The sequence below is a fragment of the Sylvia atricapilla genome, chromosome 5 (genome assembly GCF_009819655.1).
Source record: "Sylvia atricapilla isolate bSylAtr1 chromosome 5, bSylAtr1.pri, whole genome shotgun sequence".
Classification (NCBI taxonomy): Eukaryota; Metazoa; Chordata; class Aves; order Passeriformes; family Sylviidae; genus Sylvia; species Sylvia atricapilla.
The window spans coordinates 15,605,140-15,628,257 of record NC_089144.1 but is presented as its reverse complement, the minus strand read 5'-3'; the positions used below and the strand labels follow the sequence as shown (position 1 = coordinate 15,628,257).

General features: G+C 38.9%; 1 protein-coding gene across 3 annotated transcripts in view; it reads left to right on the top strand.

Annotated features, from left to right (window-relative positions):
• The window catches only part of SEMA3D (semaphorin 3D), a 131,092-nt gene that overhangs the window by 90,602 nt on the left and 17,372 nt on the right, over nt 1-23,118 (top strand). For all 3 annotated transcript variants that reach the window (XM_066318764.1, XM_066318766.1, XM_066318767.1), the window contains 5 exons: nt 5,538-5,652; nt 6,075-6,144; nt 7,479-7,623; nt 18,255-18,477; nt 21,518-21,606. In XM_066318764.1, coding sequence (XP_066174861.1) covers nt 5,538-5,652; nt 6,075-6,144; nt 7,479-7,623; nt 18,255-18,477; nt 21,518-21,606 — 642 coding nt within the window. The remainder of the gene's footprint in view (nt 1-5,537; nt 5,653-6,074; nt 6,145-7,478; nt 7,624-18,254; nt 18,478-21,517; nt 21,607-23,118) is intronic.

Below are 23,118 nucleotides of genomic sequence, written 5' to 3'. Positions count from 1 at the left end.
GGTATGTTTAGTAACTGTCCAGAATTTTTCTTTGCTGTGTAGTTAGATTTTCCATTCTGGATCCCATCCAAAGAAAATTTGGTAGAAACTTCTGGGTGTGATGTTTAAATACTTTCCAAAATAAAAAACAACATTTTCCATAGTGAACCAAACAGTTGTGCATGCTCAGTGTGAGTACTTTCTGAATGAAATAAAAATAAAAGCCTGGTTGAGGAGCAGGAACTAAACAGTCACCAGCTCATTGTCAGATGGGAACTGCAGACACAGAGAAGTAACTTGCCCACGTTTAGCTGATGTATCCGTAAGGGAGCAGTTGAAGTTCTAAAGTATCTCGTGCCTTCTTTCACTTGCTGACATTGCAAGTGTGCTTTTATTCCCTCTCAAGTCACTCGGTCACGTGCAGCTTGATGTTTTCACCTTAACCTGATGAAATCAGGGGAGGACTCTTCATCTACATTAGTATGGTTTGGACAAGAAATTTTGTGCCTGAATTCCTGAAGGAGCAAATTTAATTTTTCTGTTAGGTTGGCACCTAACAGAGTTGAGTGGGGACAGAATATGTAAAATAAAGCAAAATAATTATAGAAAGAATAGTGAACCTGAGGACAGAAGTTGAAAGGAGACTGTTGGCTGTTTCTCCGTTTATAAAGTCAGCTACAAGGCTGGAGGATTTTTCCTCCATAATATTAGGCTTTGCCTCAGGGGATGTCATTTGTTTGTGGTAGCTTTGTCACATAGCTAAGCTTCAATAAGAGAAAGGCTTCAGGGTCTTTTGCAGTTTCAGCACTTTTCCTCTCTGTTCTCCAACATTTCCCTTTATTCAGACCAGGAATTCTCTTTGGATAGTCCGTTTGCACATCTTGCCACTGGCTGTAATTAATAACCTGCTTCTAGAAATTCCACTCATTGTCTTTTTTCTTTTTTCTTCCCTTTTTTTTCTTTAAATTCCTTTTAGAGGCTGTTCAGGATAATTACTGTCTTTAAAGTTTTATGAATCACAGTGTTTGACATCTTTGATGTAGACTGATTTTTCAGATAACTGCACTTTTTGTTCTAATGTTCAATTTGTCACTGTTACTTACAAGCAAATAAGAGATTTAAATCCCCAAAGATGCAGATGTTCTTTAGTTTCGGTACCATCTGTTTTCCTGCCCACTGGATTCCAAGACTAACATTTGTTCATTGTAATGAAGCTACATTTATATAGTATATAAGATACAAGAGAATAGAAAATAGATACTACAGAAAGTCTTTATTTTAAGTTGATTTTAAATCACTTGATCATAGAGCAGTATCTTTTCTGATGACTTTTGTTTTCATGTGAACTTACCTTTAGCTAGATGGTTTGAAAAATCTGTTGTTTTGCTTAATTGCACATAAATTGCAGATCAGAAAACTGAAATTTCCATGGAAGACTCCCAAGAGAGGTGCATGACATGACCTTAAATTACTTCACAAAATTTACACTGTGCCATTTAAATAGCAGTCTTCCTGAATGTCAGAAAGCCATACAATTACTTACGCTCAGGGAAGTGGGACATCTAATATTTCAGTTCTCAATGAAATTTGGTAGAAACCTGATTTCTCACTCCAACAAATTGTTTTTTCAACAAGCTATTGAAAAGGGATGAGATTTTGGATTTCTGTGAATAAGAGTCTGCCTGATGTATTAAAGTCCTATTGAATTACTTTCCCATTTATCTAAGTAATTTGTAGTTAATAACTTTTTTGTGATATTTTGGGATAATATTTCCTCAAGAGGTGACAGATTGAACAGCCCCCCTTCTAGTTGGCAATTATCTACATTTCTAACTCAGGCAAGGACAAGTAACCAAGATTTTACAGGCACTTCTTTCTGTTAAAAAGAAGGTATTTCAGGCAGAAGTGTTGGTATTTGTTACAGCTTGTGAGATTACAAAGCAGTAAGTGCTAATTAAAGCTTTATTTATATTCAAAATGAAATATGCATTCCTAAGTGCCTTCATCTGTCCAGTAACAAAGTTTATAGTAAACACAGCTAATCCAGTGTGCTTAGAAGTGATATTTTGGGAGATAAGATTTCAGATACTCAAGGCTGGTTGGCTGTTAAAAGATTAGCCATATTTTTGGAATGAAAGGCTTGTTCATGCTGCCTTCCCCTTCTCTCAGCACTTAAATTTATCTTGTCTCCTTGTCCAATCTCCCTGAAATATTTAGAGTTCTTTGTATTCAGACCATATCTCTTGTCAACAATCATTTCAGTATTTCCAGTTAATTACTTAAACAGACTTGAGGCAAACCTTTGCTTGGTATAAATCAGCTGAATGGGCTTCTTAGGAGCCCACAACTTTGTGTTTAATCCTTACTTCTGTCCACCTGTGCAGTAACTGGAATTTGCTTTGGTGACTTTCACTCTTCCATGCATTTCTTCTAATCCACTGACTACCCAGCCTACTTTATTTATGTCCTGCTCTCCAGCCAGCTCACAGCATTTGAGCACATCAATGATTCATTCCAGACTGCTGCCATTAAATAATCTGTTTGGCAAAGGAGATTGTCTTCTTTCTGTAGCAGCCCAGTCTCAAAAATGTCCTGGGCCGGTATTTCCTTTGTGCAGCCTCCCAGAGGCCAATAATCAGGAATGATGAGGGTCCAAGGAGTCTCCACCAGCATGGGCAGATAAGACACAAAGTGAATGAATGCACATCAATGTGGTCTGAAGGAAAGGAGAACAACTGCACGTTCTGCAGCACCTGAAGCCTCAAGATGAGTCAAAGACTGACTTAATATACACCAAAAATAGTATGAGGAAGGAAGGGATGCCCTTTCTTAAAAAAAAAATAGACCTTTACAGAGCTTAGTAAGATGAATACTACTTGAGACTCGAGGAGCAAAGACATACCTTTACTATTTATAGTTTCTGGTCCTCCTTGGTCTTAGCTGAACTAATTCTGTATATAGATAAAATTATCATGGCTTTTGTCAGTTCCTGAACTTTCTCAGTCAATCTCAATGAATCCTGGCCACTTTGTGGGAAAGGAAAAACACTGTATTAATCAGGTATGACAAATGGAATTGAAGAGTTCTATATGGCTACTAATAAAAAAAAATCCCCCCAAAGCCCCAAAACCACAAACAAAAATACCTTGCAAGTAAAATGTGCTTTTTATTTCATTTAGCCATGACAGTAGGAAGAAGCATGTTGAAGGATGTCAGCATATTATATGTGCAACTGTCTAAATCAGCGAAAGGTCTTTTCAGTTTCTCTGCACCATAAATTTGTCACTTCCTGGCTTCAGAAGGACTTGGTAGCTCTTGGAATGCTGACTGGTCACTGAATCCCTTTTGCTCCATTATAAACTGCACAGTGTTACTTTGGCAGCTTTTGAATATGTAAAACACACCTAGTGAATGTCTGTTCTAATGTCTCTTAAATTCAAATAACATGGTTAACATCATGTCCTGGCTTGAGAGCAGGCAAATATGGATACATCTTAAATCCATGTATTTTATACTTTAATGCACATAGCACTTGCTAAGATTGCTTTCTTTGAGCACAGTGTTTAGTTCACACTGCTCTCTAGCAACTCAGTGGAACTACAGATGTATTTAAAATAAGCATTTGTGAAAACGCTGTGGTGGATCACAAATTAAGGCTGGCAAAACACAAATACATATCTTTCTGTCTCACACAGAAGCTGAATGCTGCAGTGACAGGAGTAGGAACTAGACAAGGGTCCTTCTTCGGTTCCAGCCCCATCACTTGCTCCACATTTTGTTCCTGTTTTCTGATTTTAGTCAGGTTGTTAGAGACATCTCATCTCCTGTGATGCTGCATTGTATCCACCGGGAATCAAATTGGAAGCCCTGCAATGTGAGATTTGCTTAACTAATCTGAATTGCCAGAGGAAGGAAAAGCTTAACACTCCTTGCTTTTTAAGACTGTTTGCATCTTTGTAGTTGTTTGGTTTCAGCTGCACCACAAAGTCTGTTTGCTCTGCCTTTGAACAGAACACACACATGCAGAGGTTTTTTTTTGCTGTTGGCTTCAGGCTGCTAATTTTGACACCTTTGTAATAAATCTGTTGGGTAGATGCAAAGCTTCAGGCTTGGCAGAACCTCAGGAAATCAAGAAAGGAGGCAGCAATTCTTGTAAGAGCAGGAGTTCCAAAGGCCATATATTAACAGGAATCATTTCCAACTGAGCTAATCTGTTTGAAAGTAGCAGGTACATGAAAAGGGAAAGCAGTTAGAGTGCATTACCAGAGAAGTGTTACTCCTTGTGAAGTGATTTCGGCACTTAAAACCATCTCTCTGAATGTCTGTAGTATGTATGATACAGCCCTGAAGGGCCAAATACAATCTGTGGTGGTGACATGTAATTCCCACCACCCAGTGTTTCCTGCTGTGGCTGGTTCTATTCCTTCAGATTGCAAAGTGAATTAACAAAGAAGGGATTTCATTTAATGAATCTAAAGGGGCTGAATATTTATGGCTAAATTTGTGATTCTTAGACTTGCAGCACAGATCCTCTAAGCTTCAGAGTTTATAACTGAGAGAGGCAGGCACCTTCCTGGGATCATTTAGAACCTACAGCTGGGGGACTACTGCTGGTGATAATATTTCTTTTAAATGTTTCAATTCTTGATTCCTGCTGGTATATCGTTGCCCTTACCATTTTTAGGATGAAGAGCTCTGGGGCCCAAATAGCTTTGCAGAACCTAAATAGTTCTGCTGTTTGGAACCAGCAGCGTCTTTCATGTAGTCTGTGGAAGAAGTACATGAGCAAAGTCTTAGTTTGGCTTCTTAAAATTAAAATCTTCTGAAATCCACTATCAATACACCTCTGCTGATGTAAGTCAGTAGAAGGTCACTTACCCTTCAGAAAGGTAATTCCAATTTCAAGTGAGCCTTTATAGCTTTATTCTTTCTCCAGTGACTAAAGGAATTTGGGCAAGCATGCTTATGTTTTGGAAACCCATAACAAAATAAATGAAAAAAAAATCCCTGTTGTGGGAAGATAGACTGATATTTCTGTAACAGTGATTATTAGAATAATATGACTGGTTTTGCCTGGAATGCATTTTTCTCTTTACTGTGTATACAAAAAAAACCAACAACCCAGTGCAGTATTTACATCGTAAGCTGCTGATGGATATAGTTTTCCTTTTTTTGCAAAATCTAGCCAAAATGTTCTGTTCTATTATTTGGTTTGTAAAGAATTTTGAAGAACAACTGATTGTAAAAATTAGCTTCATAGGGAGCAAGTAATCATGTGATATAGACATTCCAATTTAAAATCTGGTGAAGAAACTTTGCAATCAGTTTTGGGTGTTAGGAAATTTGAATTGCCCACTCTGAGCTGAAAAGTAACTACAGAAACTATTAAGAAAAAGGCTCTCTACAGTCTTTCAGGAAAAAGAAATTAAAAAAAAAATGTTGTTGTGGTGAGAGCCAACTATGGAATCAGACAGAAGATGCACAGTCCATACTGTGCTGTCCTGTGTTAAAGCCCTTACTTTTTTAATATTCAAACATTTTCATTTTATTTTTGTTAGAATGATATGGGAGGCCAAAGAAGCCTAATAAACAAGTGGACCACTTTTCTGAAAGCCAGGCTTGTGTGTTCCATACCTGGTCCTGAAGGGGCAGACACTCATTTCGATGAGCTCCGTAAGTTGATTTATCTTTAATGGTCTATTCTGATGTCAGTAGTACCTGCCTTTGTTGGATTTTTTCCCCCTCTGGTTTATAGAAGCACTGTGTCTTGTTTTGATTTAACACCTCTTCCAAACAGGGCTAGTAATACTTTGATCTGAAGTCCCTGATTATAACTAATATTGATCTGATCAGAATTACGGTGTTTTTCCCTTTCCCTCCAAAAGCTGGAAAGTAAAAATCTGATTTGGTATAAAACCCAGACTTATCTGCAAATGAACACATTTCAGAATATTACTACAAATTCACGTGGCAGAAATTAAAATTCCAACAAAAATAAAACCTTGTTACATTTTTACGAATTCCCAGTTTGGAAATGGTAAATGTAAAAATAATCAATGAATGCTTAATCCCCAAATATGTGCTTCTCATTGCAGAAGATATATTCTTACTTTCTACAAGAGATGAGAGGAACCCACTTGTATATGGAGTCTTCACTACAACAAGGTATGTGCTGGGATCATGTTTGACTCTGGAAACAAATTATGAAGATCTTACTCAGGACTTACATACTCCTGTATAAATTCAGGTCTTCTAGACTAGATCCTGATTCCTGAGAGCAGGTCAGAAGTACTGGAATAAGGTGTCCAATGTCAGGGCTGTAGTCACTGAGGAAAGTATTTTCCAGAACTGGAAATAATAAGTTATGTTCTTAAACATTGTGTGACTAACTTTTGAGAGTGATTTTGAAAAGTAATGTAAATGTAACAATCAAAAGCAAACTGGATTATTTCAACCTCATTCAGCTGAATTTGTAAATTTCTATCATATGTATTGAGCAACCAGTAGTAGCTATTTTAGGCAAATTATTGTTGTGAAGTCTTATTTATGTTAGCAGCACTTTGACATCTGCGATTTCTTAGTATCAAAATTACTCTTTAAACTGGTAGTTCAGTGATTTTATAGTACAAAGTTAATGAAAGGATAACCCAATTTTATCTCACGAGGATGTACTAATTAATTAATGACCTTTCAGATCAATAGTGAGGTGCTCTTTATAGAATTGTGAGAAAGAAAATAAATAATTCTATCTTTTGTCTCCAGGACCTTTGAATTAAGTATAAATAATGACTAGCCAAATGCTGACCAGTATGAGTACAATGAGGAATTGCAAAGGCACTCCTTAATTCAGAAGTGGTTACACATTAGCTCTCTAGACTATATAACCACAGAAAATACTTGAAATTGAAGTAAATATTGCACAATAAATGAAATGGTTTGTGAAGCAACTAAAGTATGGGCTACTCAGCAACCTGGTGTGGTGTTCTTTGGAAAACTGAAATGTTTTAGATTTCTTTAGACTAATTAAAAATGGGAAATTGACACTAAAAATAAGAAAATGCATAAAAATTAAATAGATGTCTATTTTTGTATCTTGGGGTTTTTGTCTTTCCAATGCAACTTGTAATTCTCAGGGACCTTACCTGTGTCACTAATATATGGACTTCCAGATGTGAACATTACGTAAATGAATGTCCTTCACTTGGATAAAATTCTAATCAAAAGACCTAGTAAATGACAGCTGGAAACTGTCAGCCACTAGAAGAAAATGACACTCTATCAAGTAGCCCCAAAGGCCAAACCAGGTTTCAACTGAGCAAAGCTTAGAGCTGTAACAACAGTGACATTAAATATCTGTGCTCACCAGACCTGTACACATTGATGTTTAGCAGCATATCTGCCGCCAGGTGTAGGATTGATCCCAACCCCATCAGGCTCTGAAATTCCCTAACTCCCTGGCAGTGCAGGGGTGTTACCCATGGGTGCATCTTTCCTTGCAGCTCGGTGTTCAAGGGCTCTGCAGTGTGTGTGTACAGCATGGCCGAGATCAGGGCCGTGTTCAACGGCCCCTACGCGCACAAGGAGAGCGCCGATCACCGCTGGGTGCAGTACGAGGGACGCATCCCCTACCCCAGGCCTGGCACAGTGAGTCTCTCCCTAATTACACACCTCTCTTGTTACTCTAAAGCAGGCATGCTTCACACCCTTCCCCAGCTGGTAATTTATATTTTCCGCTCAGGATGTTTCAAATTATCCTCTCAACTCTTCCTTTCTGTTGACTACCTATCCTGTAGGTATATAAATATACATTTTTCCATGCCTCTGAGATAATATTAGGTCCAGGCTGTTTCCTGATTGTCTCTCATATTGTGGTCTCCTACTGTACAACTATATTTCTTTCTGTTGGAATCACCTCTAAGGCATCAGTGCTTCATAAAAAGCCAATAGCATTTCTTTATAAAGAGTTAAGTTGTCATGAGGTTTTTATCTGTATTTCTATTATCTTCCTCTCTGTGAAAATCACTGAGATGTTGTCATTGATTCTGTTATGTGTATTTGTGCATGTGTTGTGTTTTGAAGTAGCATAAGGAGCTAATTGTTAGCTGTTTTACATGATGAAAAGTAAGTAACAGGAAGAAAAGAGAAATTTGGTATCTGGAAATACTTTTAACCCCAGTCTCTTAGACTCCAGCTGTAACAGGCCAAAATGAGGAGGGAAACTTCAAGAAACTCATTAAAGTTTTCTTTTCCCATTTCTGTGACAGTATTAAATTTGGAAAAGCACAGGCCAACATTACAGATGAGGAAGTAATGGTGTTTTCAGAAAACACATCAACTTTAAAAACATCATCACAACTTTAGGCAACTCTTTGTACATAAATTGTAAAAGAGCAACAATTTTATGTGGAGTAACTCTTCATTCTCCTGGTCAGGTATTCAGTGAACAGGTGTTAGGCAGCCAGCCATGAGCTGTCAATGTTGGACGTACCTAGAAGCCATCTGGCCATTTCTGAACCATTTCTCTGACCTCAGCACTGGTGTAACCTTTGCCTCAAGCTGCATTATCTAGTTAATTTAGTTCATCTTTTCACACGTTTCCTTGTGTCTCTGTGGGTTTTTTTCTTCATCCTTCCACTGGACTGAACTGTGTGGTCCAAGCTGATGCTGTTTCTTGCACGTGGTGGTCCCAAGGCTGGGCAGGTCAGGCCCCAAGTGCTGATGCCCTTCTCACAGCTGAGGATGAGCCTCAGAGCAGCTCTCTCTCCAAGGACCAGGACAGCTCAGAGACTGATTTGGCCTGCCCGGGATCTGCCCTGATGGAGCAAATCTCAGCTTATTTGGCAATTTAGGCATTGCCATCTTACACATCTTTCTGTCATGTAAAATACTTAGTGCCCCCCAAAAGAAGATTTAATTTAATCTTTTTTTTGTGTGTGCAACTTCCACGGCTGGTTAAGAAGATCAGATTAATTTAATTTTAGCTACACAAACGGTGCCAGCAAGAACAATAGCTGGTCCCATGGCATCTAAAGAGATTAAAATAACTCTCTTGAAAAACTCAGAGTGCCCCATAAGGATGAACACTTTGCCCAGATAGATGGGTCATAAGCTCATTGCATTTTTGAGTGTATTAGCCATCACATGGTTGAGCTGGGATTCACAAGGAAGGAAACATGCCATGCTGAAGCATGTCAGTGCTGATCTTTATCACTGATTTGAATATCCATGGTTACGAGTTTTGTAAAAGTTGGAAAGTTTAAAGATAAATATTTTCTGTAAGCCAGCCCTTAGCTCTCCAACTGCTTCCTTTAAGCACCTGATAACAGCTGTGAGGTAATAGTATCTTAGAAGTCCTCCACACCTTCATAGTCAGTGTATTTCTGCAGGAGTTTGACCAAAGGGAAGTGGACTTACTAAGGAAAGCTGTCAGAAGAAAGATATGAATCATATTTGCTATATAGATTAGGTGAATATATTGCCGCATAGCTTTTTATCTGTTCTTTTAGTGAGCTGGACTGCAAAAAACTTCAGGCTCTGTAGTTGGATGTAGGGTACCCAAATAAGTAGATTCATGCCATGCTCTTGGCTTGTGATGGGCTATGCCAAACTTGGATATAAATGGATTTAGGGTGGGATCTGGAAAAGTAGTACTATGCTAAAAGGCAAGGAATAGAAGCAGCATGAACCTTGAAGAGCACTGCACTGTGAGTGCTGAAATGCTCTTCCTCAGAGATTAATTTCATCTTTCTTTTCTTTTTTTTTTTTTTCTCCAGCTGTGAGGTGGTTCAGGAATGCTCAGAACAAAACCAAAGAGGAGTAATCTACCCTTTTTTAAGTTACTAGAACATTTTTGAAATTTAAGCTCCTCATAAGTGTTGCCTATAGTTGGCACAGCTAACACTGCTCTGATTCTATATTTCCTGTATTTTAAGTTACTGGCAAAGTCTAAAAATGGCTCTTCTAGGAAATGCATTTCTTTTGGTGATTGGCTTTGAGAAATACGTTTACTTCCTTTCAGCATTTATACAGAAGCAGGAGACTGCATACCCTAATTTAACTTTCTGCTCTGCTGCCTTTATCTCCTAAGTAAATAAAGCTGCTCACTATAGAGACTGTGACTACTTTGATTTTGAAATTTTGACAAAATGCTTCCTGTGGCAATTTGTGTGTGAGATAACGTCCCAACATGACCATGATATCATGCCTTCGCAATGCTGAGTGGGGAGCAGCAGCAGCAGCCCCTCTCTGCTCATGTCCCTGAGCTGTGGCAGCCTCTGCCTGCCCTCTGCCATCATCAAAACACCCCTGGACATGGTGACAGGGGACCTCTGGCAGGCTCCACACCACTGACACTGCAGAACATTCAGCTCTTTAACTTCTCTCCGAGGTACTAAAGTGCAAGTGGAAATAATGGGAATTAAACAGAGGCAAGGCTTCAAATGTATTTCCATTTGGAAGCTGAAAATATAAAGAGACAGAAAAATAAGCATGAAACAGGCAGCCCCAACACAAAGGGCGGGTTGAAAACCAAGGAAGCTTTTGCCCTATCTGCTTTAGTTGTTAAAAAAATTGGACTTGAATGTCTGCAGCTGTGCCCAGATAACAAATCCAGTTTTCTTCCAGTCTCTTAGGGTTTCACTCAGAAAATTATCTATTAATAAAGAAACCATGGAGGACTTCCTTTAAAGTGTGTTCCGCATTCTGAAGCAGAGTTTTCTTAATGCCCTCCCAGAAATCACAGACTGCATTTGAACAAGATTTTCAGTGAATTAGGAGGAATAAAACTTTTCTGGTTTATTTATTGAGCTTCAACAGTTTCAGTATCACAGCAACTCATAGTGCCTATTTGGAAATTCTGATGGGGTATACTAGAGTCATACTTATTTCATTGATGGCGAGTCAATGTCATTAAGGTCAGATTTTTAGAGGAGTGTCAGTGTTTAAAGATGCAGGTTAACACTCAGTCTGATCTACTGCAGAACATAGGACTGTTAAATGCTAGCCAGGGCAACAGCAAATGTTTTTGATGGGTCTAGATATGTTACTGATCTGATTTGTCAAAAAATCAAAACAAACATCTGAATGAGCAAAGTAAGAATCTGGCAGTCTGAGTCATTTAGCTACAAGAAGAAGCAGCCCAGCATATTGCTCTTGTCCATTTGAAGAGTTTAATGTCTCACCTCTTTCTACTCCACATCTGAATATGGGCCTGAGCTCTTGAATTCTTTGTGTTTTCTTTTTATTAAATGAGTTCCCTTACAACCCCTCAGATTCTCCTGTAATCATGGAATCTTAGAATCATAGAATCAACTGAGTTGGAAGAAACCCATCTGGATCATGGAGTGCAGCTCCTGGCCCTGTGCAGGACACCCAAGAGTCACAATATGTACATAAGAACATTGCCCAAATGCTTTTTGAGCTCTCAGGCTGGTGCTGTGACCAATTCTCTGCAGAGCCTGTTCCAGTGCCCAATCACCCTCTGGGTGAAGAGCCTTTTCCTAATATCCAACCTAAACCTCCCCTGACACAACTTCATCCTTCTTCGTCTTTTTCTCTCTCAGTTGCTTTCTCTGCCTTTCTTCAGTGAAACCCTCCTTCCTTTATTTCTTCTGGTATTCCAACATGCAGCCTGACCAAGACATGGTGTTGGTCCCATTGGGACTTGGCTATGCCACAGAGAAATACTGCCTGTCAAGAAGCCTCCCTTGTCTTCTCGTTACTTTTGCTGCTTTAATAAGCTTGTTCATAGAACATTTAAGGTTGCACAGGTTTCTCTTGTTATTTTTAGACTTATCTTCCCCTTTCACCTATCTTTTATGGGACAGACTGCATTCTTTACTTCTCCAATTCCTCTCTCCTTTGATCTCTCTACTGTAAAATGGGGCAGCTTAATTAAGTGAAATGTTTCACTTTATGGTTTTGTTTTCCTCAGAAAGCCTCCTACACCTCCTGTTACTTACCAACCTGTTTTCCCCAGCATGAATCACCTTCCAGCTTGTACCAGCCTCTTGCAGTGCTGCAAACCTTGTCACCTTTCCTCATGGCAGAGGTTGACAGAAAATTGCAAATTGCCACCTGCAAAGTCAAGTTCACTCATCCAGCTGGTCTCAGCTCAGTTAGCCTCAGATTATTGCTCAATTTTCTCAGCTTTTTCTATCAACAGCACAGGTGTTTTAAATGAAAAAGCAATACAAAGTGCTCAAGAAAAAGGCAAGAACAAGTCTTGCACAAGCAGTGGGGTACAACCATTAAATAATAATAGGGGATTTAAAATTTTTGTTTGTTTTGTCTGTGCTTTTTGTTGTGGAGGAAAAGTGTGTTTTGTTCCTTTTAATATTGCCACTGTTTTTCTCCTACGAACCTGATTTGTTCCCCCTCACCCCAGCCCTCTTCCAGGCTCACTGTGTAGCTTCAAGGTTACTATGAAAGTTTCCCCACTGATTGTTCAGTCCTCCTGGCACAACTCATTCATCTTGTAGACAGCATTAAGGGCTTTTGGAGACACTGTAGACAAATACAAAATGGATTATGCAGCTCTGATCTGTCTACAGAACAGAAGCCACATGGTGTTTAGGCCTCTAAGGAACCCAAGTTTCTCCTTCAGTGCGTTGGCTGTCTTGGAGGTCCCCATTTGACACAAGTGAGAGGGTGAAGGTTGTTCCTCTATTTTACTTGCATTTTGCTTGATAAATCAGTGATAAGACAACTTATTTAGAGCATGGAAGACTTTACACTTACTAGTTTTGGCTAACATGAGAGATAATTAATCTATGAAAAGTAAAACATCTTCAACAGGAAGGAGCAAGGATTTCCCAGGACAAGGGGACACCTCCTCAAGAAGGGAAGCCCAGACTAAGACATCTAATTCCCTGAAATGGGAGAGGTTTAAGAAATATTTTGCTCTTTCATCTTTCATACTGGATACTTCCAGTACTCACAAGAGTGACTTGCTGGCATGGTTCTCAGTTGTCCTTGTGAAATCCATAAAAATTCCCAGCCTGGGTATGATAAAATCAAGCAGACACCTACGTCACTCAATATGATCAGTCTACCCTACCCTGTGAGTGCTTGGGTTTCATGTTAGGTGGGTCTTAGGATACATGTGACAGGACACTTTTAGACTGGGATTTTCAACACACTTGTAATAGAAACCCTTTTGAAGTTTCCGGGGAACAACATTCTCTTTTTAGTTTGTCAGTAAACATCAGCACTGCTGAACTACAGATGCATCATTAATGAGAAGAATATGTATTTACATACCTTATAGCTAGATTCCCAAATAATTGCCACAATTTTAATAGGTGTTAGATCCAGCAGCTCTTACTGGATGGTGTGAAGCACTATCCAGTTTGGCAAATTGGAGGTTTATTTAGGAGCCCAACTTCTGGCACCGGCTTTTGAGAAACTTGGCCATGTTTCCCACATAATGTTAACACAGTCACACTGTATGTCTCAGCATTGTGTGAGATCCACACATCCAGCACTCTGCTAAGCTGCAAATTTAATAAGACAAGTGAAAAAAGGAGAAAAGCTTACACATGTGTGGTGGTGTTAATTTAGTGTATATTGGCTTTTATTTGAGAAAGACTAGCTTTAACTCACCACTGTGAGACCACATTTGGATACAAATAACAGGTGAGGGAACAGAAGGCATCTATGTAGATCACCTGGGATCAGGACTTAGTCCAGAGTGATTATTGTCAAACTGAGCTCACACAGAAGGCATTTCAATAAATGTAAGTAACTACTGATTCTTCAAAAGATTTGTGCCACTCATAGAGTTTATACAGCAGTTGAATAGAGATACCCTTAGCAGTTACACCTCTGTTTCTGTTGGGTTTGGGGGGTTTTGTTTGTTTATTTGTTTTGGGTGGTTGTCTTGTTTTGTTTTGTTCTTCATTTCCTGACACATGTATTTTTATAAAGTTATCATTCATGGCAGCAAAGGCATGAGCAACCTCAGAAGAATAGATTATATGTTGAACAAGCTTCTTGCAAAATTCTTATCTAGTGGTACTAATTTGACTGATTTAATGTGATTAATTTTGTTTGATATCAGCTATCTAGAAGAAAACTATCAAGTCTGAGCTGCTTGTTTAGAATTCTCTATCAGAAAGGGAAAGATAGGCACCTCTAATGTGTAGTACACATGCAGCCAAGATAAGAATCTAGGTCAGGTGAGATGAATCCCACCCTATAACAAAAGCTAAAGGTGCTGAGAGAGCATGGTGATAGTGTTGTGAGAACTTTTATGAAGCCAGATTTTCTTGTAGTCCACATGGAACAACTCTGCCAATCTATTCCTGTGACATTTGATACAAAAGCCAATATCTTATTGTCCCCAGTGGGAGATGTCACATATCTGAGACAGCATCTGCTGCTGCTGATGTGAATAAATGAACTGTGAACTGGGCAGAGAACACTGGTACCACTATCATGAGACCTGCAACAGGATGTGAACTCACATTTTCAGACCTTCAGAAAGGTTGTTTCATTCACCCACTTGACCATCCTACATCCTACTGATTGCTAGGAAAGGAAGCACAAGCCTACAGGAATTGTTCTGCAATGATGGGTGGACACAGCTTTAAAAAACTGCCTGAGAACTTTGCCAAAGGGTGGCCAAAATGACTTTCTCATTCTCCTGTTCCATCCATCATGCCACAGTGAGTGATGCCTCTGGAAATAACTCACTTGGCCAAGCATAACAGTCACACCTGCCCAGCTGTTCTTGGTGGTCATGCTGTTTTAGGATAGGGTCCAAATCCCACTGAAATAATTGGAAAAGGCCCTGTTGACTGAAGCAGATCTCTGGATCCCTATTTAGTCCCTATTTCTACTAAATTAACTATGCAAGCTGACAGAAGATACCCTTGTATTGTTCATGGTAGGGCTTGGACCTTAGAGATTACTGTAGCAGCTCTACAGTTCCTTATTGTCAGAAATTTTATCCCAGTGGTTTTTAGCAAGTGATGTCACTGCTTTCATCTTCCTCTGATGATGGCTTTTTGGCAAAAATACAGGAGATCTTTAGGATTGAAGGGGCTACTCCCATCTTTCACATAGAAATGGGCTTCTGGAACTGAGTTGTTAATAGGTGAGCAGTCATCACATTTCCAATAGATGCAGATGGTATTCATATTCTCACTCTGAGTAATGAGTGAGAATATGAACCACAGAAAAGAGACATAAGGGAAAATCAACAGGTTTCCCCTCATGATGGACCACAGGTTGATTTTCCCCACAGAAAAGGGAAAAATCAAGCTGTGGTCCACCGTGAGGGGGAAGAGAGTTACTGCATGGTTGAGAAGTTGAAGAGGTGTATTTGTTTCTCATCTTTGAATCACAGTTTTGCATTCATTTATTCTATAAAAGGCAATTAAAGTTATCACATGTTTCTCTCTATTTATCCCAAAAAACTTTTTTTTTCAACATCTCTAAAGGTTGAGATGTTAATACCAAAGTCTTTTTTAATACCAAAATCTATCTTTTGTCCAAAAGTCATATTTTTTTGTGAAATTATTCTATTAATATTGTTATCTTCAAAATAATAGCTGAATACAGCCCATCTCAAGGATTCAACCTTGCAAATACTTTGTAAAATCACAGGAGAAAACAAGAATGTGGGAGATGATACCCAGCAAGCCAAAGGGCAAAGTTCTTACAGGACTGCTGGCACAAACCTCCTAAGGATAGCTCCCTGCAATATGTATTTCCAGTGGAACTGGTTTTTTCAACAGGACTTTCCTTTTCTTCTTTTTTACTTGTATTCGACTGTATCTTCAAGGAATGTCTTTTGAGTGGTTATCACAGGACAATACAACCTTTTTTTTTTTTTTTTTTTTTCTTATTTGTTCTTTCACAGTCATTAATGAAGTTGTACGATGAAACAAAAATGACTGTGTGATGGAATTTATCTTAATTCAAATTGGCACAGGTTTACTGTCCATGGGGAAATTGTCAAAAGCTATTAGAGGCTTAAGATGTTTTTCAATAAACTATTTCAGATCCATTATGAAGATGGGGATGCCAAGGCTTAACTCTCACAGATTGAAACAACACTTGCAGAAAGAAAATGGACACTTGCACAGAGTCTGTTAGCTCGCTAGATAGCCATCAAATTCAGCTCAAACAAGGAATGGAAATAGGCTGCAGACTCTTAAATCACTGGGGTTGCAGGTCTGTTAACTACAACCAGAGGTCAGGTTCAAGGCAGACCCCTGGTGACCCTTTTGTTTGATGTTAAGATGGGCTTTGCCATAATTTAGGCATGCTCCAAGTGGCACCTTCCCTATGGCAGTGCTGTGGCAATGTTTGGAGTCTAAGGTAGACCAGGAATTGACCCCAACAGACATGTCAGATATGGCCATAGATGTGGATGTATAGCATCAGCTGATCTGTGCTTTGCTGGCCTGTTTTGTTTCTGAATATACAGGTAGTGTCAGATACTTTTGTGAAGCTTTTCCCTCAGTCAGAAATTTGTGTTTAGCTGTGATTCTACCTTACATAGTGGAAGAAATCACACAAGCCCTTAACTGGCACCATAGATTCAACACATGTCAAACTGGATAGTTGGAAATGTGAACTAAAGTCTTATCTGTCAAAAATTGCAATGAAGGAGGACTTTGGAGCAACTTCACCACAAATCTTAATTTTCTCTTGATAGAATACAGAGGTATTACTGGATCACATTTCTTTCTTCACAGGCTGTGTTAGAGCTCCACCTGGCAGTAAACACAGGGATTACGTTCTTAAAAACTATTAAAAAGAAGCAATAAGTAATTTGTATGTGAAAAGTTGTCACCAACTGGACTAATGTGTCCACTTCACATGTACTTGAGCTTACCCCAAAAGGCACAGAAGGGAAAAATCTGACAGAGGTTGAAGAAGTAGGTTTGTGGGTGGTCTTCAGGAAAGATGTGTTGCAACCAACTTTGTGTAAGGTAAAGAAACAGGTGAAGTGACCAGTTTGTCAGTCAGGGTCTAATAGAGGTGAGAGTGAACCCCAGCATGGGGAAGTGTCTGAAGGACCAGAAGAGGATGAGACTGTGCTGTTAAAAGCTAGAGAAAAGGATGCTGTGGCAGCTGAAAAGAGTGTCAGCTCAGTGAATGAGTCAGTTTTTGAGAAATAATGAGCCCCAGGGATTGTCTGACATCTGGAGAATACACCTTTTTTTCTTAGAAAAAAGTATGGGTGATGTGTAGCAAGTACAGTTCACTGAAAATGAACTGATTTCATGCCATATACAGGGAAAACTTATGGCCTCTGATATCAGACCAAAGTCAGAAACTCAGGGAAAATTTCAGATATGGAAAGAGGAACAGAAGTGCTAAAAGCAGAAAAACCTTGAGATGCTGCACTCAAAGTACGTGTGCTCCTCCTGCAGCAGCCACGGGAGGGCAGCCCAGGCTTGCTGATGCTGCTCTGGTGCCGGCTCTGCAAATTTAACTGTGCTGCCAGCTGTGCCCCGAAGTGAATCTTACAGAGCATGACAGGTCTTTTCTCTGGCCTCCCTCTCCTTGTCTGTGTAAAATACCAGATGTGGTATTTTGGCTGTGAGTGTGGCAGGGAACAAGGAGGTAGAATTTTCTACACCCGTACTGAGCCCATAATGAGAATTTCTCTGGTTTTAAAGCAATTTTTTCAAAAAATGAGGTCTTGGTGACCAAGTGCTGCTTTGGGACAAGAAGAATCACTAAAAAATGTGATTATTTTGTTGGATTATATCCTTTTCTGACCCAAGGATGGGGCAGCTGTGAGGTGTTTTAAAAACTTCTATTCCATTTTCAGTCTCATGTGAAGGGTGAGACAGTACAGATGTTACAGTTCACACCATCACAATCAGAAGCCAACTATTTCCTAATTACAATACATTATAAGTGTTTTTTGACCTATCAGCTTTTGCTACACAGTGCTGTTGATGCCCTAAAGCTAATCATCTAAAATTACCCCTCGTGGGTCTTACTACAATGCACTTTTCATAGTTCTATTTCTCCAAAGTATGTAGTCTTATTTGCAAGACCATCATCTGAAACTCATTTCTAGTTGCATTTCTCTCTCAACAATGTCTGTCTTATTCCATGGCATTTGTAAGTTCTCTTTCGGTGTTTGCATACAGATACATACTGTGTGAGCCTTCTGTCAGGCTTTGAGAATTCTCAACAAATCCATTTCCCACAATGACTGTCTTTACAGATGTTACTGTGGAAAACCCGATTTCTACTTGTACTTCTTTCCTAAAATGCCTCTCATCCTCTTGTTCTCTCTCCTTCAGTGTCCAAGCAAGACCTACGATCCGCTGATAAAGTCTACCAGGGACTTCCCTGATGAGGTCATTAGCTTCATCCGGCGGCACCCCTTGATGTACAAGTCAGTTTACCCGGTGACGGGAGCTCCGGTGTTCACGCGCATCAACGTGGACTATCGCCTCACTCAGGTTGTGGTGGACCACGTCATGGCAGAGGACGGGCAGTATGATGTCATTTTCCTAGGGACAGGTACGAGAGAGAACTTCCAGTGTCATTCTGCACAAACCCCATCCTTTCAGAGCGCCTTTTGTCCAATAGGTCCTGACTAAAACTCTAGATTAGTGTCTCTCTTCCTGTGCATACAGCTTCAGGAAGCATATAGGTGCTCCTGGTTCTGGTCCAGGTCTCCATGCAAGTGCTTAAATTAAATTAATTTGTCAGTTAACGATATTACTGCTGTTGGAATTTTAATGCCTTCTGCTGCCTAGGTGATAAACCATTTAGGGGTCAGAGTACCTGAACTTTCTTACCCTCCAAGTACCTGTCTTTACAGTACATGGTAGTCTCACTTCCTGCTGAAAGCACATCAATAAAACTATTAAGAGAAATTACCTTGATAGCTTCAAGGAGTACTTCCTATTATTGGTAGTGACATGGTGCTTCAGCATTTTATCTCAAGCAATGCTGAACAGTTAAGAAGGATTCCAAATTGAGCCTAAGGCAACAATTCTACTCAACTAATTTTAAAGATATAAATTAGCAACCAATAATAGCTGTAGTGATAGCTCCAAACGTGACAACCAGGATTAAACAGAGAGAGGTTAAGCTATCCTGTCAGGGAAAAAACTGCTTTGCCATTTCTCTATAGATAATTATGTATCTATTTACATTTTTAAAATAGTTAATGCCTTAAGCAAAAGGTCTGGTTTTCCCATAGTAATTAAATTTAGAATCACTGGATGAATCACTGTACAGCAAGGTATGCTAAGGAATATGAATATACCTATTCATAACACTTCTGAAGTAAAAATCTACCACATTACTCCACTGGGTTTTTTTGTTCTTACTCTGTAATTCAACATTCTCTCACTCTCATTCTGTATAGGTCTTATAAAGCACTTTTCACTGGTAGATATAAGTGCATTAGTAAGGAGGTCATTGCTATTATCCACATCTCAGAGAAGGTAAAACATAGAGGTACATAGAGGTTGCAAGGTTTATCCAAGTGCAGTGGATGAGCTACTGCCATAATCTGCAGGGAAATTAAGATTTCAGTTTGAATCCTACCCCAATGCTATTGGATTGCCCAGCATTTTATCTGGCCTATGAGCAAATTTTGTCATGTAGCATGATTTGTTATGTGCAGATATTCTGAAGTAATTTGAGGAAAGGAGTGAATTGTCAGAGAGCATCATCTCTTGTAACATGTGGGTTGTGTCAGCCTTGAAGAGTTTTCAATCTGTGTTACACCATACAGGAGTCTAGAGATAGTCTGTCTCTCAGAACTTTTGTTTTTTAGCAGAATTGGTTTCACAACCTTTGTCTTCCAAAACAAGACAATGTCACAGACCCTCTGTGATCCCAAGTTAGTACAGTGGTGTCAGAGGAGAAAGCACAGTTTCATTAAAAAAGATCATTAAAGGGTTGTTTTCTATCCCCTGCTGGCTGAGAAGACTGGGGATGAGCTTTAGGCATGATGAAGAAAAATGCTTGTTGCTTTCTGAGAGCAATATTAATATGGTCAACAGAGTAAAAGGAGCTCATTCCCAAACTGTGTGATGCCCAGGATTTGGGAGTGCTTACTGCAACTTACTTATCTTCTCAGATAGCTGAATTTCACATTGCTTTTCTTCACTCTTTTCAGAAGAAGAGTTCATTTGTAAAAATGTACAAAATATTCTTTTAGTGGCTGTAGAGGTTGCTTTCAGATGTTTACTGTCCTCCATTTTAAAGTTTTTTATAGAAATAAAATTATATTGAGAGACCTGCAATCAAATACTCTGAGGTTAACTATTCCTACCTGCCACTGAGACCAACACTTCAAGTGTAAGTGGTCAGGTTTAGAGGTGTCAAGGCAAGCAAGTACCATGCTGTCACTAGATGGCACTCCACAATATGCAGAAATCTATTTTTCTGCAATGCCTTCCTTAAAAGTGAGTTTTCTTTTTTGTAAGTGCATGGTTTTGTTCTATTTTATCCTCTAAACTCATTGTAAGGAAAGAAATGAACTCAAAGATAAAATTTAAATTATACTGAGAGACTTAATAAGGATGTAACAAATAACCCAGGAGATGTTGAGCAGCAGCAGATCAGCAGCTTATTATATGTTTGAATGTACACCACCAACTTGTACATGTGCAGGCTTTAGCAATTATGTCAAACAAACTCTGAAAAAAAAGCTGTAATTCATAAGGCAAACTGTAATAATTTGGCTTTGATTGGTAATATGAACTTCAGTAGTTTAGGAAAAGAAGAATGAAAATCTAATTCTTACCCTTATAGTGTATTATTTTTCATTATTTCAATGCTGTGTGTAGAGTTTAGGACTAAGCTCCACTGTGTCATTCCCACATCCCTGCACCCAACTTGCTTCCCCTGAGCAATTTCTGAGTTCTATTTAAGGCCATTCAAGGTTTACTAATGTATAATGGTCTGACATGAAATGAGCAGGTATCTTTTTCACCAAGCAAGAGTTCAGATTAAAATCGATGAATAAATTTAACTTAAAAAAATTCTCTAGATGACTCCAAAGAAGTAATTATGCTGAATGAAGGCGTTTTTTTAAAAAAAAAATCCTTACATTAAAAAAAAATAAATTAAAAGTGCATTGCTTAACTCCTTGCAATAAAATGAAGCTTACTTCTGATTCAGGAGCTATACTGAAAACAAATGAATTCTATAAAAAAGAGGAAATAATTTTCTGCCAATTTAGTCCCTTGGGCTGGTTCTCTTTGGGGTCGGCTGGGCCCCAGTTCTGGCTCAGGGAAATGTGCAGAAACTTGTAGTTGGCAGCATGGACATGCTTGTCTGTGTTTGTATGCTTGTGTAGCAGGAGAGTTGGACCATGCCAGGAGCAGCCTGTGGCTGTGTTGGCTCAGCCATTCAGTGAAACCATAAATGCACTGTATGGAGAGAGCTCTGCAGGCAGCAGTGGATGCAGTGGGGATAGATGTGGTAGGAAGGCAACATCCCTCGTGGATTAGCTTTGTCTACAGGCAGGAAATGGAGTGGCCCATCCATATTGAAACATACCCATGGGTTTTATTAACATGAGGGACATTTGTTTCAGATGTAGGCACAGTCCTGAAGGTTGTGAGCATCACAAAGGAGAAGTGGACCAAGGAGGAGGTGGTCCTGGAAGAGCTGCAGATATTCAAGGTAAGCATTAATAACCACAAGATAAATTAAATATTATTCAGGGGACTTTGTGGCCCAAACTGGCTTTGTCTGTCTGGTTGTTTGTTTACTAGAACTCGTTCAAGTTTCCAGAGGGACACTATGTAAATTTTTAAATGCCTTGGTATTCTTTGGGCAAGTCAGTTGAAAAATGTCCAAAGCCAAACAGACCGTGATTTTTCAAACCTGTAGAAAGGCTCATTTAGCCTGCTTTGTTCTAATTTAAAATCTTAATATGAGCCCATATTTTTTATTATTTATACATATTAAAATAGTAGTATTGTATTTTTAATGTACAATTTTCTATGACCCAATTGGCATCTTCAGTATTCTAGGTACAATCATATTTCTTAAAGGACAAACGCACAGAATTCCATGGGTGCAGAGAAGTCCTTTAAAATAGCAACACTGGGAGTTGAAAATATAAGAAAAATAAAAAGTAAGCTAGTTTTGATTATCAATGTGCTTAAATTTATTGGTGAAGGCTGACTCAGTATTTTTTACCATTTTGATTTGGTTATTCTGTAACTGGAACCCTGCTAACACCAATGACTTCTTCATAAATACAACTTAGTAAAAAGCCCAAGATTCTTTTTGTTGCACAGCCACAATTTCTGATTAACTTCAGTCATGGTAAAAAAGCTGACATCAACATACTTTTACATCAGAAAACTGGAAACCTTTGTCTTCCCTACTGATTTTCTTTTCCATTTGTTAGTTTCTTCTTAGTTCTTTGCATTCTCACTTTGTTTTCTGCTCATGCTGCACAGCTCTTCATCGGTTTTCACTTTGTTTTTCCCTCAAAGTTCATCTGCATCTGTGGCATTTTGATTACTTTCTCACACATCCTCTCTCCTATGTGCTGTACAGCCCAAATTGTTGTCCATACTGAAGAAATGAATTTGGGATTTTTCCAGGTGTAGGCACAGGATCCTTAATAATTATTTCAAAGAGTTCATTTCTTCATATGCCCTTCGATATGTCATGTGTATGAAACTTTGATTTAAAGGATGTCTATGTGTTCTACCCACTGTCTTGGACAATCAATTATAAATATCACTCAGAAAATACTAAGATTGCTCAGTGGCCTGCCAAATAATGAGCAGTTCCAATATGTGCACCAATTTGCTGCATTCTTAGAACATAACGTCAAGGGAAAATGTGCCATATCATATTCAAAACAAAAAAGTAATTTTTTTTCTACTCAGCAAACATTCCTTCACATTTTTATGGATAACATTCATAACTGCTACCTCTATGTTTTTGAATCCAGAAAATTGAAGGAGGCAATGACTGAAAAAACATGCTTTATTTCCTCAAACTGCATTAATATTAAACAATAGGCTTAGATTAATCTTCTGTTGGGCGATAGATAATACCCTGAGCTCTGTGCTGTTCTTAAATCAGTCACAGGCAAAAATTTCACTGTCTCTCCTAGCCATGAAATACAGCCTGGTGCAGAGATCTGCCTATGTATCCCTTAAATGGCAACTA